The following is an 18,125-nucleotide window of genomic DNA, read 5'->3' on the forward strand; positions in this document are numbered from 1 at the left end:
TACAGTATGTGTGTAAACATTTCGTGTGATAGCCCAAAGGGGAATGGCTGTCATTTGACTGGCATGGGTAAGCTAAGAGGCGATATGGGCCTCTTGAGACCTGTGAAGTGGGGGGATCATCCATTTTCAGGAATCTAGTTATGGAGTCGGGGCAGGGGAGGTCATTAGTGTGTGTGTGTGTGTGTGTGTGTGTGTTTCAGAATTCAGATTATGTGCTCGTGTGTGTCATCAGAATGTCCCCTGGTGGTAGTGTGTATGTGTGTGGTGTGTATGTGCATGTGTTTGGGCCATTAGACTGGCCCATAATGGAAAAAGCATCTGTGTGTGTGTGTGTGTGTGTGTGTGTGTGTGTGTGTGTGTGTGTGTGTGTGTATTTGGGTTATTACACTAGCCCGCAGTGGGAGTGCATGAGTGTGTTAATGGCCATTATTTGAGCGATAGCCAGGTTTCCAGACCAACCAGACCACACACTCACACACACACACACACACACACATACAGTACACACAAACACTCATGACCCTCCAAAGAGCACACCGTGTTGACCAACAAATGTAGCACTGGGCTGTTCTGATAGATGTCTTTGGTATGTCCATGGTATGTCTATGTATGGTGATCCCATATGATCTACCACTAGGCTACTTTTATGTTGTGCGCAGGAGATGGCATTCACTGTTTCCATGGTATTTGTACTTCTGCTGCTCAGCTCTGATTCTACTATTCTTTAACTGGTTGGTGTGAGAAGAGGTGGTGTTTGTGTTTGTGTGTGTGTGTGTGTGTGTGTGTGTGTGTGTGTATGTGTGTGTGGGTGTGTGCGCATCCTCCATTTTATCCAAAAAAATCCTTCTTAAAATTCTTTCATACATCTACAGTTCAGGTAGAGCGACGAGGGGCGACTCTTTATTTTCGCAGGAACTCACCGGCATGTAGCTGGCGTTGATGAAGTCTGAACAAGGGTCGTCTTCCAAGTAGGACAGCTTCACCCTGGTGGAATCGTCTGAAAGATACACAGAGACAGGTGGTCCGGCTCACTGGGTGGGCGGATAAGGCTGCGGCTTTCATCCCACTGCCATCGAACGCAGCTGACTAACCAGCCACTAACACACTGGAAGCCTGTATTTCAGTGAGGGCTTAAGACAAGCGGCTGTGGGCTAAAGATACAGTACTATTGTGTTTGTTCCCTGCACTGTTTGTTTGGTGTTTTTCTATCACAAGGTTAAAACACTATGACTCATTTTTAAACTGGTATGCTGACTAGAATGTACAATATCCCCGTTTCTCATTCTGCCCGGGTTTAAAATTACCCCCTGAATTTTTATCTCTGCAATCTGGTGCAATTGCCATAATATTTGTGTATTGTGTTAGATTGGTGACTGATCGTCTCCCCCAGAGCCACATTTGCGGCGAAACTCGCTGAGGGTGGAGATAGTCATAAAACACGGCCACAGTGGCCATTAGTAAGTCGAGCTAAATCAATGACAAGCCCTTTCTCAGCAGAACACAGCACTCTCAGTGCTACAGGGTTGCTGATACACCCAAACTCAGAGCCCACGGCTGATATACACCTCTACCAATACTGACACTACAGCTGTACCTCTCTCTCTCTCACACACACACACACACACACACACACATACACACACACACATACACACACACACACACACACACGTTTACAAATACACACTTACAGGGCAGTATATTGTTGTATCGATTCTTGCCACGGTTCTCCGGTAAGCGAGCTGCATCCAGAGGCTGGTTTCGCCCCACGTCTTTCAGGTCCTGGAAAAGGAACATTAGCACCACAGGTTAAAGAGTTCAAAGGGTTAGAGTTCACCCTGCACACTGTCACAAAACAAACCCCACAGCACAGCACAGCACAGCACAGCACAGCACAGCACAGCACAGCACAGCACAGCACAGCACAGCACAGCACAGCACAGCACAGCACAGCGGCTTGATTCCAAATCCTTTCAATGTCACATTAACAAAAAAGTCTGCATACCAAATGGCCATGTACGTAATACGAGAAAAAAAAAGGTGGCGATTTTATCAGCACTAAATGATCATTTTTTGCAAGGCACTAAAAAGTTTGAGAGCGATGGTTTTGGCCACAGTAGGCCGTTAACACTAATGGAGTTGGCACCGGAGCAGCACCTTACCTCAAACTCCTCCGAGAGCAGGTAATTAGAGTCCGCCAGCAGTTTGGAGAGGTGGGTCTCAAAGTGCGAGGCTTTCACCGGGCTGTGTGGAGCAACAAACAAACAAACAAACAAGAGAGAACCAAGGTCTGGATTAAACTCCCTGTGTCTGATGAAAACAACATTAAAAAAAAAACTCTCAAAGATCAAATGGAAATGTGTCTCCCTTTCAAGGGGAGGATGGGAGTTGTAAGTACACACCTTGTCACACGGCGATTGCTGCAATAAAAGAGAAGATAGTTTGAGAGGACGTTGGTTGAATTTCATCACCCCAAACAGACACACACACACACACACACACACACATACACAGACAGCAACACACACACACACAGACACACACAAAGAACACCCCAATTTTGCCATGCACTCTGCGATCTCTGCTCACCAGTCAAGGATTCTCACTTCATTTCTCGCTCTCTAATCTCATTACTCTTGCATCGATTAAAGTGGCTGAGCAATAAGGAAGGGGCAAAAAAAACACACCTTCAAATAGCATACTGATAACAGGGAAATGACAGCACACTGGTGTCAAGCCAACCAGACAATGGCAAGGCCATTTTATCCTTGTGGCAGAGGGGTCAATGCTATGTTACTCCAGGTAGAACTAGGCCTACATGTAAACATTAAATCATTAAGTAAACATAATAACATAACAACAGTTATGGTTTTAGTCAACACATATCTTATGGTCTACTTATACTATAGCAGAGACGGTTGAAAGGATCTTTGATTATAGTCTTTCTCTATAATCCTAGAAAGAATCTCTGCTATGATAATCAGCTAGACTGAGGACAGAAGTGATGGCTTCACACAAGCTGTTGGGCGGCACGTCCAAAAGACTGAGCGTGCCGACACTGCTGCCCATCTCATCCCTGGCATTCCCGCTTGCCTGCCTAAGCCATCGGCACGGTGACGGAGGCCTTACAGCCTCCAACACCCCCCCACCTGCCAATCGACCGCAGCAAAAGAGAGAAGGACCCCAGCCTAGCCCAGCCCAGGCCAGCCTGGTCCAGTCAAGCCGAGCCCAGCCCAGCCAAGTGCAAGGCGGTGCAGGAGCATGCAGCTCTGTGTGTGGGCCTGAGATGCGGATCAATGGAGCGGCGGGCTGTCCGCAAGCAGGAGAGGAGTAATGAGCGGGAATGGCTTTAACACCATGCTTTTACTTTCCTCCCATTGATCCGCTCGCGCTCGCCGATAATTGCATCCATTATTTTGGCACAGCCGCACGTACAACACAACACCGCACAACACACACTTATGCACTTATACACACACGCGCACACACACAAACTCATGTTCATACACACACACACAGACACACTCATGTTCATGTTCATACACACACACACACACACACACACACACACACACACACACACACACATACATGCAGGTTCTCTCACACACACACATACACACAGATAGTCATACAAACGGACAGGCAGACAGACAGACAGGCAGACAGACAAACACGTGCAGACGCACTCAGACAAAAACACATAAGAGGGTCTGGCAGCATTTATAAACGGGAGGTATGACGTCACCCTAAATTGCAGCCTCCTGCTGTGTCTGTGACAATGGGAAATGAGAGTGGCCTTCTCTCACTCACCAACCTCTATGTGTCTGTCTTTTTTCTACCTTTCCCTCTGCCTCGTTCTCTCTCTTTCCTTGTAGTCACATGAACACAAATGCGCACGCACACACACACAAGTGCACACACACACAAAAATGCACATGCAGACACACATGTACACACACACACACACACACACACACACACACACACACACACACACACACACACACATCTGAAATGTACAACTTACCATATGTTTTTGTTTATATATATATGTATATCCAACATATTTATACTATCTGTATAACATATACTGTATAACATACAGTATCTATAATATATGTTTATACGTATAATCTAGAAGGACTACTAGTGCTTCGAGTACTAAAAAATTGAATTGCAAAATGATTTGCCGACATGATAAAACTCCTTAAGCGAGTTTTATTCATTAGGCCATCGATGTCGTGCAACACAATTCCCCCCTCAAATTGCCCTCCTGAGTCATTGAACCACAGAGAGAGAGAATGTGCACGCAAAAGTGCAGTATCGAGTGACCTCAAATCAATCCACTGATCCAATCTCAGGCGAAAAAAAAAAAAAATCTAATTCAGAGCACAAATTGAAAACGCTCTGAGATAATAAAAACATTTCCTGCTGCGGTTTTTGGGGCTTAGACGCCCGTGAAGAGGAAAAAGGCAAAAGAGCACTGATGATCAAAGGGAGCGGCGCACTCTCTTGGTCTCTCTTACCTCCGCACGCCCATGTACATCCCTGAGGTCGGCACCTCCTTCCACATGCTCATCCTGACCACAGGGCCTTCCTGCACAGCTCTGGAGACACACACACACACACAGGTCACGAATAACACACACACACACACACCCATGTCATATTCAGTGTCTTGCACACCACATACTCAATACTGCATTCATTACTGAAGCAAAGTGTGCTGCTAATACTATATCAGTACATGTTGTTTGAACTTTGGGGCTGGGAGAGGAAGGGTAGTCATGGTGGTGAAAATTGTAGTGGTCAGTGTAACACTAATGACCACACAGGGGAACTGAGTGGAGACTGACCCAGGCTACCTTCACAGACCAACACCCTATTTCTGTCTCCTGGCCTCTTCTCTACAACGGTCCTACTTACAGTAAATTAAAGCTAAAACACCCACACATAAAACTAAAAACCAGACAATGACGTGTTTGGGATTAAGGTTAGATTAAGGACTAGTGATGTGTTAGTCTATAGTATCATTTACTAGTTTACTAGTTAACTAGTTATAAAATGTCACTGTTAAAAGGACACACATTACATACAGTACTGAGAGACAGACCAATTCATAACATATCCAAATCCCAAAATAGACTAGAGGGTAGGAATGAGGGGAATTTTTATTCTTTATGAGAATCTTCGGTATTCATTCTATTTCAGTATTTTGTCATCTCATGTTTGGCATTCTGGAGAGAATACCACCGAGTCAGACAAGTCAGAGTCTCCTCACATCATTCTTCCACCCCCACCTCCACTGCTCATAAATGTCGAGTTAATTAAAAAAGAAAAAAGAAAGAAAGAAATGCCTTCACCCTCATAATATCACTCGCATGCTGGTATTTGTACATTTCACCAGAAGGCTACGCAGAACAGCGAAGAGTTTAATAAGATGACAAGCCCCAGAAAGGTCTGGACTATTTAGTTGGATTCAATTAACGAACAGGAAACCTTCTCTCTCCGCCTCTCAGCCATTTCCTCGCGACGACGCATTTCCCCGGGAATGAACGCCTGCTTCCTTTTCTCGTGAACAATGCGCCCTAATTATTCGCTAATGCCCGGCCCTTGCGCGGAGGGAAATGGGGTTCATGACATTCGGCTTCCCATCCCCATCAGACAGCCTGGCACTGCCGTAGACCTCCGATGGCACTGTGCCACTGTGTGTGTGTGTGTGCGTGTGTGTGTGTGTGTGTTGTTGACGTGTCTGTCTGTCTGTCTATCTCTCTCTCTCTGCCCCTTTGGAGATATTGCTGGTGGCTGGTTGAGTTAGCGTGCTGAAATATCTCTTGGCACATTACAGCGTTAGTGTCAGTACTTAGATCTGACTCACTGGATGTTTATTGTTTATTGTCTGAGCTTTAAGTGCCACTCTGTACGTGTGTGCAATACTTAGCATTAGACAGTGGAACATGTACAAGCCCATAGCAGTTGTAGCCTTATTAGTCATGTGTGGCTCTGGTTTCACAGTCTGGATCAGCAACTAGGTGTTTCGTTCTAGCATGCATATAGGGACTTTTAGTATTGTCCACAGTGTACTTGAATGGTGAGATGTCGTGCTATCTCTCTGTAACACCTGCTTCCGTATCAGAGTGTGCATGTTTACAGTTGTAAGATTGAATGTCCATTATAGTGCATGACTCTGTGTTGTTTTGTGCATTTGTGTGTGTGTGTGTGTGTGTGTGTGTTTATGTGTGTGTGTTTATGTGTGTGTTTATGTGTGTGTTTACGTGTGTGTGTGTGTGTGTGCGTGTGCGTGTGTGTGTGTGTGTGCTGGTTCAGATTCTCACACTTTGCGGACGCGCTGTCTGTAGATGAGCAGAGCGATGACGGCGATCATCATGCCGGTCAGGAACATTCCCGCGCTGAGCCCCTCGATGATTCCACTCAAAGGCTCTGAAGAACACAACAAACTACCGTCACCACAACAACAACAACAACATCAATACACAAACAACACACCACGTCCTGTTTACACATCTAAAACACACCAACATACAGTACATAAACAAAGTTCTCTTACTACTTTTGGGAGCGAGCTTGACCACTTTAATGACCACTCGGCCCTTACCTGGCTGGGTGGTGAGGGGCAGAGACAGGTACGTGTCTGTGAAGAGGGGCTCCTTTTGATTGTCCTCAAACAGCTGAGTGAAGGCTCTGATGCTTAGCCTGACATGGAGGGGGAGAGAGAGAGAGAGAGAGAGAGAGAGAGAGAGAGAGAAGTGCAGAATGTATTGATCTCTATGGCTCAAGAGGGCAACTCATTCACAGAATGTATTGATTTCTATGGATAAAGAGTGAAATTCATTGACTCATTCCCTGCATTGTGTCTAGAGGGACTTATCTTTGAAATATCACAGCCCAGCTGATTTAACTGCTCTGGCAGAGTTGGGTAACCAGAGCTTCAGAAAGTAAAAAAGTCCTACCATGCACTGGATCACCCTGTGCACTTAAAGGGATAATCCGGAGTGAAATGCACTTTAGATCAATTTTTCGGACTATTGGGAGTACATACGTTGAGTTGACACCAAAATCATGTCATTCGGATGTATTTTGAGAAAGTTCGAGCTCACCGTTTTTAGCCAAAACTCGTTAGCCTGGAGGTGACTCGGGCATGTCATTTCGCCGCTACAAAACGCTATTTTTATACCTCTTCTACTGTTCCAAACAACACTACACTTACGTGGTAGTGAGTAGAGGGTCCCTAAAGCCAAACCGAAGTATCCCCACGTCTTTATGTGGTCGGATAGAGAGTCCAGAATGAATTTAATCGAGTCAGTACCTTTCCGGAAATGTCGCTGTTGCAGCTGCCAACGCTATAACAACACTTTATTAACATTTCCGGAAAGGTACGGACTCGATTAAATTCATTCTGGACTCTCTATCCGACCACATAAAGGCGTGGGGTAGTGATGCGCGGGTGGGCTTTTTTTAAAACCCGCCCCAACCCGACTTTTCAGGAGATCCAAACCGCCCCGCCCAATCCGCAAAAATATGTTCGAATTGTGACCCAAATCCGACCCGACCCGCGGAAAGGAAAAAACGCATTTAACGTCTTTCCTAGCCTAATTAGCCCACATGAGGACAACAGCGGGTTACAATGATCGGTCATTTTGACAATCTGCGCTCCTCCACACCATTCATAATCTGCAGCCTAGACATAGCTAGTGTTAAATCTCATCTTCATAACAAGTTTCCATTCATATTTCCCCTTGCAACTTCATAGGCTAGCCTACTTTTGCGTTTAACACTGCCAAGCATTTAACAAGCACAGCTGTGTATTCGTGTAGCCTATGACAGAAGCGAGGTGTTCTCGCATTGTGCACAACCTTCGATATCCCAGACCATTAGGCTCCATGTCCATAAAGTAGCGAATGCGCAATTGACTTTTTCAGTCAGTCACGCATGGCGCAATAGGGTGCTGAATTTAGGAGAAATTATGTTTTGCGCTCGACCACACCTCCTGTATTGCAGGCGCATCGCCACCTAATATGTCGGAAGTTAACAAGTGAGAAATGTGCATTTTTACTTTTTTGACCCGACCCACCCGCAATATTTAGAAAAAACTATTAGGCCTACCCAAATCCGCCCGACCCGCGGGTAAACCCGCGGATATCCGCGGGTAATTGGCTGAACCGCGCATCACTAGCGTGGGGATACTTCGGTTTGGCTTTAGGGATCCTCTACTCACTACCACGTAAGTGTAGTGTTGTTTGGAACAGTAGAAGAGGTATAAAAATAGCGTTTTGTAGCGGCGAAATGACATGCCCGAGTCACCTCCAGGCTAACGTGTTTTGGCTAAAAACGGTGAGCTCCAACTTTCTCAAAATACATCCGAATGACATGATTTTGGTGTCAACTCAACGTATTTACTCCCAATAGTCCGAAAAATTGATCTAAAGTGCATTTCACTCCGGATTATCCCTTTAAAGGGGAGCTTGGCAACTATTTCAACTTAATAAACCCATTTAGAAATCATTTGGACGAATAAATGATCTGTTCTTTCCCCGAGCCCCTTAGCGTCTCCAGGCCGAAAACCAACCTTGCAACATTAGGACTTTACCGTCCTGGTAAAAGAAGTGAGAAACAGGAAACTCGTGTTTCCTACCTTGGAACATCCACATCGTTCTGCTTAACTTATGCTAACCGTTTCGCTAGCTTGTAAACAAATCCATGTGCTTTATCGTTACTTTTGTCCACAGATAACAAGAAAAAGCATGCACACTTTCTCAAGCAGAGGGAGAAATATAGCTAATCCTACCAAGGGGGGCTTTAACATAGGTAATTTCACCAATTACCTTATCTACATGACTGAAGAGGTGTGCTAATTAGACTTTAGAATCTTAAAAGATCATTTAGAGAATGGTTTGAGCAAACGTTAACTTATCCAGGGTATCCTGGAAGCTTTTACCCACCTCTGAGGTGAGGTGATGCCTACCTGTATGCAGTTTTGGCCCTGAGAGGTCCGTCACAGAAGGTGTTGAGGTAGTGCCTCTTATCGGGGTCCAGCTCGCACGGTCCCCCCAACGTGTCCATCCCGGCCCCCAGGTTGATCTCAAACACCTTGCCTGCCATGTCAGGATTGTCGGCACAGTGGCTGGAGAAGTAGTTGGTCTGGTAGGCCCGCACAGAGCTGTTCATCTTGTAGTCCAGGTACGAGGGCAGCGGGTGCTTTCTCTCTGGCTGAACCAGTTCGCCATCTGTAGGGGGGAGAGAGAGAGAGAGAGAGAGAGAGAGGGAAAGAAATAGAGAGAGAGAGAGAGATAGGGGTAAGTCATGGGAGTAACATTTTACGGGGGTTTTCTTTAACCTCTAACGTGTACATTTAATTGAGCTTTGGCAATAATGTTGCTGAAACGTTCATGCCGATAAAGCTTTCTTGAACCAGAGAGAGAGATGGGGGTAAGTCATGGGGGTGACATATTTGATATATTTATATTTATTTATTTGTTCATGGATCTCTAAGGCACAAGCTGTCCTCACCCTCCTCCTCCTCCTCTTCCTCCCCCCACCGCCCATCCCCTTTAAAAACCCTTGGCAGCCATTCTTTCTCCAAACAGACACAGTAACAAGGACAAAGTAAAGGAGAGCAGGTGCTGCGCGGTTGTCATCAGTAATTGAGCGTGTTTCATGAGGGAAGAAACACACTCACACTCTTCTTCATCTCATTTCCCCCCCCTACACACTCCCATCCTCCTCTTCCTCATCATCCTCATCATCATCATCATCACAATCATATTCATGGGGGAGGATGCTAATTGCCTACAGCATTGATTCAAATCATACAGACAGCTGAACAGCCTCTGCAATTATCCTATAAGCCTAACGTGCGTCACCTAAATGGGGGGAAGAGAATCGGGAAGATGGAGAGAGAGAAAGAGAAAAAAAGAAGGTGGGATGAAAAGAGGTAAGGGGAGATAATGAAGAAGAAGAAGAAGAAGAAGAAGAAGAAGAAGAAGAAGAAGAAGAAGAAAGTAACTAGGGAGGAGGAAGATAAGGAGATACTGAATAAGTAGAATAAAAAAAGAAGGTAATTGAGGAGGAGGAGGAGGAGAAGGAGGACAGGAATGGAGTGGGAGGAGGAAATAATGAAGAGAAAGAAAGTAATTGAGGAGGAGGAGGAGGAGGAGGAGGAAGAGTAAGAGAGCAGAGGGAATAGGAGAAAGGAGAGAGTGATCTGATTGTGCATGGGTAAATGCACTGTTAGAGATAATGACCCTTGTTGTATAACAAGTAAGTACTGTATCTAAGTAAGTATACAGTATAAGTACTGTATATATACTTATACTAACGGTGCTATGGTCATTGCTATTACTGTAAAGTGAGTGTGTTGACCCTACCGTCAGACTCAGCAACGACGATGGTGAAGAGGCGCACGGCCCCGTTAACGTCGCTGAACCAGCTGCAGTTGAACTTGAAGAAGATGGTGGACTGAGTGACGCGGGCAGCTCGATCGTTCACCCGCACACTCTCCGAGGGCTCTGGGGGACCTGCAGGTCACACACACACACACACACACACACACACACAGATGACTTCATCAGCTGGCCTCAGATCTGTTTCTCACAACTGTTCAATTGTTACAAATAAGCCCCGAACCGTCCACTGCACTGTAATTCACTGTGGGTCAAAGAATCTGCTGATTGAAAGCATATGAATCTGCATATTTTAAAAACTTTACTTTTAGCAAGGTTCAGTCATCGTAAAGTGGCAATGACCTCTTCAATGTGGCTAAAAGGCCACAAGTCCTCCATATTCCCCGACAACATTTCATATCACAAGTGAAGTCTGGGACTTCTTGTTGTTCCACGTTCTCTCTCGCAGTGTGCCAACGTGTCCATTAAATTTGCAAAGTGGCTGTCAAATTTGGACGATTGGACGATTGATTCATGCCATTTCAGACGCAACAACTGCCATGTGATTTGAGTGCCAGTAGAGAAAAAAAAAACACACACGACACTCGAGAGCGGCTCCGTCCTTGTTCGAAACTCCACCGCCTTGGATTTTCGACATATTCAACAGCTAAGTGACTCTTTTACCAAGGGTTGTTGAGGTTTGAGTGTGAGACAACATCCTCCTTGGCAGCGGGGGAGACAGAGCCGCATATTGGCTCTTTAAAAAAAAAAAAAGGAATAAAGAAAAGAAAAGAAAAAAACATCTGGGCCTCCAGTAAATTTGTCCACTTCCAGCCAGAGCACGAACGTACCTTCTGCACGTGCCTGGGGTTGGAACATCGTACAGGGAGGATTTATTAGTTAATATGGCACAGTCTCCTCCGATCTAATTACGCTGGTTCTGACTCGCTCGCTCTCTCTTCTCCAGCATCCATTCCAAACCCTCAGCCTTTCCACTTAGGAGTGGAGGAGATAAGGGTGGCGGGGGGCTGGGGTCACTCTCCTCCTGTTCTCATTCATCTTTTGCTTTTCTCCTCCATTTTGCTCTTTTTTGTCTAGGAGGTTTTTTTTTTTCTTTTGCTGTCTCAGACTTTTTTTCTCTCTTTTTTCTACTGGTTCTCTCTCTCTCTCTGCCTACATTTGTCATCTTCTGTGTTCTCCCTTTGTTTCCTTCTCTCTCTCTCTCTCTCTCTTCCTCTCTCCTACCCTCTCTCTCTATCTCTGTCTTCCTCTCTCTTCCTCTCTCCTGCTCTCTCTCTCTCTCTTTGTCTCTAAATCCCTTACCTTGTCTGCTCATCTCCCTTGGGAGCAGAGCTATTTGTAGGCGTCTTTATTTAAAGTGTGTCGGGCCTCTCCCCCTCTGCTGGGACACGAGGCTGTGCAAGGCTGGTTAGCAGGGATGTCCCATTCCCACCTGTCATCCAACTCCTACAGTATAGACACACAGCTAATGCTGCTGATCTGGGACCTGTGCTACTGTAGCTTCACCTCCCTGTCCCCTAAAGATGACATCACACCCAGATTTCTTTGGCTGGCTGGCTTCACAGCCAAAGTGAGACTCGGGGCTACGTTGACAGATCTGTGGTTGCTACTATTGGTGGATACTACAGTACATCTGTGTGTGTGTGTGTGTGTGTGTGTGTGTGTGTGTGTGTGTGTGTGTGTGTGTGTGTGTGTGTGTGTGTGTGTGTGTGTGTGTGTGTGTGTGTGTTAAACACACTTACTGTAGGTAAAGATGTAAACTAAAAGTTCCATGTGCACACAGTTCTTGAACAGCAGGATTTATTAGACAAATTCTTTAGCTGTCCAACACATAACAAAATGTCTACTAAAGCTCTCTATATACTCTTTCTATAGTGTGTGTGTGTGTGTGTGTGTGTGTGTGTGTGTATTTATTCTTCATGTCCACACACCGTTTTTTTTCCTTTCTTATTAGCTGTTAATGGCTGAAAATGTTCTAAAAAGATTTTTTGGCCGACTGTGAGAGTATCTTTTGGCATCTCCTTTGCGCTGAAGCTTGCACAGTGCTGCCAGACTGATACATTAGACCCGGCTCTCTCAAAGCCCAGTAGCATTTAATCACCAGCCTCCTTTGGAATATGCTGGGGCGGAGGAACAAGTAGTTAGCTCACAATTCTCTCCCCTAAATGTCATTTTTATTTCAGCTCTTCTTCTTTACCCCATCTCTTCTCCATCTCCTCCTCCTTCTCCTTCTCTCCTCTCTTTCTCTCATTTACTCCTGCCCTCTTCAGATAAATCATGATGACAGAACTGGAATGCGGGGCAAGAGGAGGAACTTTTGTCATCAATACAAACTAGCGACTAGTGCCTTCCAGCAAAGCCTCCTCATGAGCATGATTCAGCATTACAGCATTTTCTTTTACTTTACAACACCATTACAACATTTTCTATTACTTTACTGCACCATTACAACATTTCCTTTCACTTTACGGTTTGCCTGGGAGGTGACCTTTTTGTTTCTTCCTAACTGCTCTCTATATATTGAATCTATGTCTATATCGTATCGTTTGAAAGAGGGCTAAATAAGCTGCATAGTTTGCCATTATACAACGTGGAGTATTTTCAAGTCTGCTTGAGCAAGCTGTTCTGCTAGGTGCTTGTTATGCTTTTGAAAAAATGTGTGCCCAGAGTAATTACAGTTCAGCCTTCGCAATGCAAACAGCTAGGAGAGAGAGTAATATAATTGACTCAGAACACTAAATGAATGAGAAGACCGTGAAATCGTATGCTCTCTCTCTCTCTCTCTCAGACACACACACACACACACACACACACACACACACACACACACACACACAAAAACAAATATACACAGATACACTGACACACACACACACACACACACACACAGGGCACGCACGCACACACACATACACACACACACACATATATACACACACACACACACACACACACACACACACACACACACAAACACACACACATTGATTCAGCACTAGGGATTAATGAAGCAAGGCCAAGCATAGATTAGCTGACCATTAAGACATCTGGAGGGCCAGCAGAAATATCAATCAGGGCCTGCAAGGGTAAGACTCAGCAACCTGAGCCGAAGACGAAGATGAAGGAGAACGAGACGGAGGGGGACTGCCAATCCCCTCCGCTCCAATCACCACCCTCCCTCACCCCATCACCTCCATCTCCCCCCCTCCACCCTCCAGCCCTCTGCCAGGCCATGCGTGACTCCACCAGCCCAGCAGCGAGGCCTTGTTCATCGGGGAGATGATGAAACACAAGAGCCCCTCATAGGCTCTATTCATCATGACTGCCAGACCTGAGGAGGCACCTTATGTATTTCTATCTGTGGGAGACCCAATGCTTCAGGGGCTGAGAGGAGCTCGGGGTGCCGTACCAATAGTGCTCAGCAGAGACTGATGCTGGTGGAGTACAGTACATGTGCAAATGGCTGATAGAAGTGTAATACTTTATGTGGAGACTTCAAAAGTAGTTGTGGAATCTGGTATGGTCGAGCCACAGAGCAATGAATTTACGCTTTATGAGTTTAACAAATTAATTTGTCTTTAAATCAATTATGACCTTCTTGTTGCCCATGTCGCTACTGAAGGAAAATATTAAAACAAAATAAAAGTTCTGGGAGTGCGACGGTTAATTAAGATATTGAAACGACCATCTCCTTCAAGGCCAGTTACAGAAAAATGACTTAATGTCAAGACAGACATTTATACACAAATATGGAGAGCGATATCACTGGGGGAAGACAATACACATATACATAATATATGTGCACAACATATACATATACATGTGTATGTGTGTGCCTATGGCATTATATGTGAGCCAGGCTGTACCAGCCTTGTGCATGACTTACGGTCGATCATGGTGACGGCGCTCCCTTTGGCCGGCGGGCTGCTGAGACCCCCCGCCTTGGCACGGACGGAGATGGCGTAGTTCCGGTGCGGGACCAGCTTCTCGATCTGGTGCTGTGTGGCGTCGCGCTCGAGCAGCATGGAGTAGACGCGCTCGCCCGTGTCCTCGAGACGGCAGTCCACCTCGTAGCCGTCGTGGTCGGCCTCCGGCGGCGTCCAGGAGCAGGACACGGCCGTGGAGGTCTGCGGCCGACAGTGCATGTGCAGCACTTGCCCTGGAGCTGTGGTGTGTGTGTGTGTGTGTGTGTGTGTGTGTGTGTGTGTGTGTGTGTGTGTAGGAGAGGGGGGTAAAACCAGATATCAGATATCAGAGGTTTGTCACTGTTGGAAGGAATACAAAGAGCTAGATTCTTATTTTCTATGAAGCTTTTTTGTTGAGAACAATTAATAATGCTCACCTATGTGCACGCATGTAAACACACACATCCATACAAACATATAGGCACACACACACACACACACACACACAAAGACAAACTCACATCGTATACACACACTGTGCAACTGGCAAAATGCCCCACTTGCCCAATGCAGCATGAAAGCCTTTTTCACTGACCTGCTAAACCAAGTCATGATGCTTAGCGATGATCAATGGACCCCCAGATGGCTGACAAAACCTGGGCAGCGACAGACGCTAACGCGAGGCGCCCATTGTGCTAACACCGGCCAATGTCAGATCGACTGACCTCAAGTCAGTGCACTTTAATTTGACGGGGCTCTCTTTCATCGTGCCAAGTCTCACATCGCTGCCCGCGCTCAACGGCGACTGACCCAAGGACAGTTTTCTCGACCCACCTTCTTCAGGACAATCGACCGGGTCCTTGGGCTGAGGTCTATTCACCTAAGGGCAGCTACTGATTAACTAGGAGGCTCTATAGGAGGCGTGAGGCTTTTCATGTTGAACAAGAGAGGTGCTTGGGGCAAGGGATGACTCAACAGACTGACACCTACATGCTTTTATGGTGAGCAAGAGAAAGAGAGAGAGAGAGAGGAGGAGGAGGAGGAGGAGGAGGAGGAGGGATGGTGAGAAGATGAAGAGTGGGGGGCTAAGAGAAGGACAGTGTGACCTTAAAGTGGACATGTGATGAGAGTCCTTTTGCTGTGTGCATTGTGTGTGTGTGTGTATGTGCTTGTGGGAGAGAAAGTGAGAGAGAGAAAGAGTTTCGCGTTTGTGTGTGTGTGTGTACTGTATGTGTGTGGGAGAGAAAAAGAGAGAAAGAGTTTTGTGTGTGTGTGCGTGTGTGTGTGTGTGTGTGTGTGTGTGTGTATGTGTGTGAGTGTGTGTATTGGTGTATGGGCTAGTATTGGGTATGATCGCAGATGTCTTTCCACGATAAGCTGAAGATTGGCTCGTGTGATGTCTGCCGATAACGTAAATCTCCCCCATTACTCATCTCCAACACGCCGCACATTAAGTCGGAGCTGATAAGGATCACTGCACTTACAAATGCGTTTGGGACAGTCTGTGTGTCTGTGTGTGTCTCCATGTGTCTCTCTCTGTGTGTGTGTGTACATGTGTTTCTTTGTGTGTGTGTGAGAGAGAGAGAGAGAGAGAGAGAGAGAGAGAGAGAGAGAGAGAGAGAGAGAAACAGAGAACGCAAGATGAATGTAGCCAGGGGAGAAATAATGTTCACTCACTTCACTGGTGCCGAGGGGAGCTTATTTTGCAAGCCGGAGATAAAGCACTCGCTGAGCGGCGACCGAACGCGACGCCACCAAAACACCCCCCTCAATCAATATCTCCATCATCAGGACCGAACGGGACGCCACAGAGGCCCCCTCCATCAACATCTCCATCGTCAGGAGACCGCAGCCGTTTGAAGTTCAAGACAACACACTTCGACGCGCGGTCCTTCATACGCAGCCCCAGTCTTTGGAACTTCAAAGCGTCACTTTGGTCCACTTGCGTCCACTGATTGCCAGTCATCGCGGCGGCGGCGGCTCGTGATCGACTCATCAATCAAAAGCAGACCGAATCAGAGGGACGGCTGGCTAATCTGATGCCGCTGCAACGTCTGATATTAATCCTCGCCGCAGACAATGCTGCTGCATTCATTTCTCGCCCAGGCCAAGATGACACTAACTGCAGTTTGCATCACTTTAATGAAAGCTAATGGGAGTGTGTGTGTGTGTGTGTGTGTGTGTGTGTGTGTGTGTGTGTATGTGTGTGTGTGTGTGTGTGTGTGTGTGTGCGTGTCTGCGTGTGTATGTATGTGTGTGTGATAGTGCATGTGTGTGTGTATGTGCCTGCTTTACATATCTTGTCAGCCATCACAAAAGGAGATGCATGGCTAAATCTAGCAACTGAGTCTAGACACGTGAACTCTTAATTTATACTTGCTTAATCGAATCATATGCGTCACTCTGTACTGTATCTGGCTGACGCCGCGTGAGTTCACGTGTCAGTGAAGGAAATGGAGACTTGGGGTGCTAATTGGATTCTAAAACGAGAAATGAGGTTTTGGTGACGTGTTTCACCGTCAGCGAGGCCCGGAGCGGTTGGTCAAGCTTTAGAGGGTTGTGGATACTGACCTTGTGAATGTCTGGCAGTCAGATTATAATTGCATTGTTACGCTTTCTTAATGTTGCAACTGTGAATGGAGTTCAGATGTGTGTGTGTGTGTGTCTGTGTGTGTCTGTGTGTGTGTGTCTGTGTGGAGTATGTGCATGTGTCTTTGTCTCTCTTTCTCGCACTCTCTGTGAATGTGTGTGTGTGTGTGTGTGTGTGTGTGTGTGTGACACGGTGTGTGTGTGTACTGTATGTGAATGTGTCAGACAAAGACCGGGAGAGATTAATTGTATCCATTATAGAGCTGATTTCTCTCTTTCCAGTGTCAGTCAGATCTGTAAACAGACTGTAATGAATATGACAGGAGCCATATTTCCCCCAATATGTTTGTGTCTGTCTCAGCCATTCTCTCTCTCCCTCCCTCTCAGTCCCCCCCCCCACCCATCTCTACAGCATCTCCGCCTTTGTGTGACAGACAGTGTGTTGTTGTGGTAGAGCAGCGCTGCAATTATCAAAAAGAAGGAGCTCTCGCACCACGAGGAGAAGAAAACATGTGCTCACTTGCCCATGGCCGATCCTACATGCTTCAAAAGAGGTAGCGCCTTGGAGTCCACAGACACACACACACACATGAAAAAAACAAAAATGTTGCTTAAAAGTAGGACAGGAACTACTCTCTCTCTCTCTCTCTCTCTCTCTCTCTCTCTCTCTCTTCCCCCGTTTTCCCCTGGACCTTGATTTCTAATTCCGTTTTTGGCCTGAACTCATCGTGTTCCAGGAGCCACTCTCAAGAGCACCCGCCGCTATCAGCAGGGATTTCATTAGGAGCTTCAAAAAATAAGCAGTGTGCACTCACACGAGCACAGCCAGCATAAACACACACACACACACACACACACACACACATACAGCGAGCATAAGCACACACACACACGCGCGCATAGCAAACTCAAGCACACAGACGCAAATGCACACTAGTGCACATACTGTACAATACATACGCAGACATTAACATATTGTGTGTGCCTTCCAACTGCACACACACACACTTTAGGCCAAACACACAAACACACATATAACCAAATAACAATAAGCAAACATACATATTATAAACACATAAAAATAAACACAATAATAAACCAATAGTCAATACTTGTACATATCACTTTTATATACTTGTATAACCCAAACAAACACACACGCACATGCACACACACACACACACACACACACACACACACACACACA

General features: G+C 46.1%; 1 protein-coding gene across 1 annotated transcript in view; it reads right to left on the bottom strand.

The window, feature by feature from the left end:
* The window catches only part of ptprb (protein tyrosine phosphatase receptor type b), a gene marked incomplete in the record, with an annotated part of 49,871 nt that overhangs the window by 13,105 nt on the left and 18,641 nt on the right, over positions 1–18,125 (bottom strand). Inside the window, 10 exon segments of the mRNA XM_062518648.1 lie at positions 921–997; positions 1,692–1,782; positions 2,163–2,244; positions 2,403–2,420; positions 4,530–4,610; positions 6,339–6,444; positions 6,620–6,717; positions 8,987–9,248; positions 10,389–10,538; positions 14,311–14,589. Of these exon segments, the coding sequence (XP_062374632.1) occupies positions 921–997; positions 1,692–1,782; positions 2,163–2,244; positions 2,403–2,420; positions 4,530–4,610; positions 6,339–6,444; positions 6,620–6,717; positions 8,987–9,248; positions 10,389–10,538; positions 14,311–14,589 (1,244 nt within the window).

The sequence above is a fragment of the Sardina pilchardus genome, chromosome 17, assembly GCF_963854185.1.
Source record: "Sardina pilchardus chromosome 17, fSarPil1.1, whole genome shotgun sequence".
NCBI classification, from domain to species: domain Eukaryota; kingdom Metazoa; phylum Chordata; class Actinopteri; order Clupeiformes; family Clupeidae; genus Sardina; species Sardina pilchardus.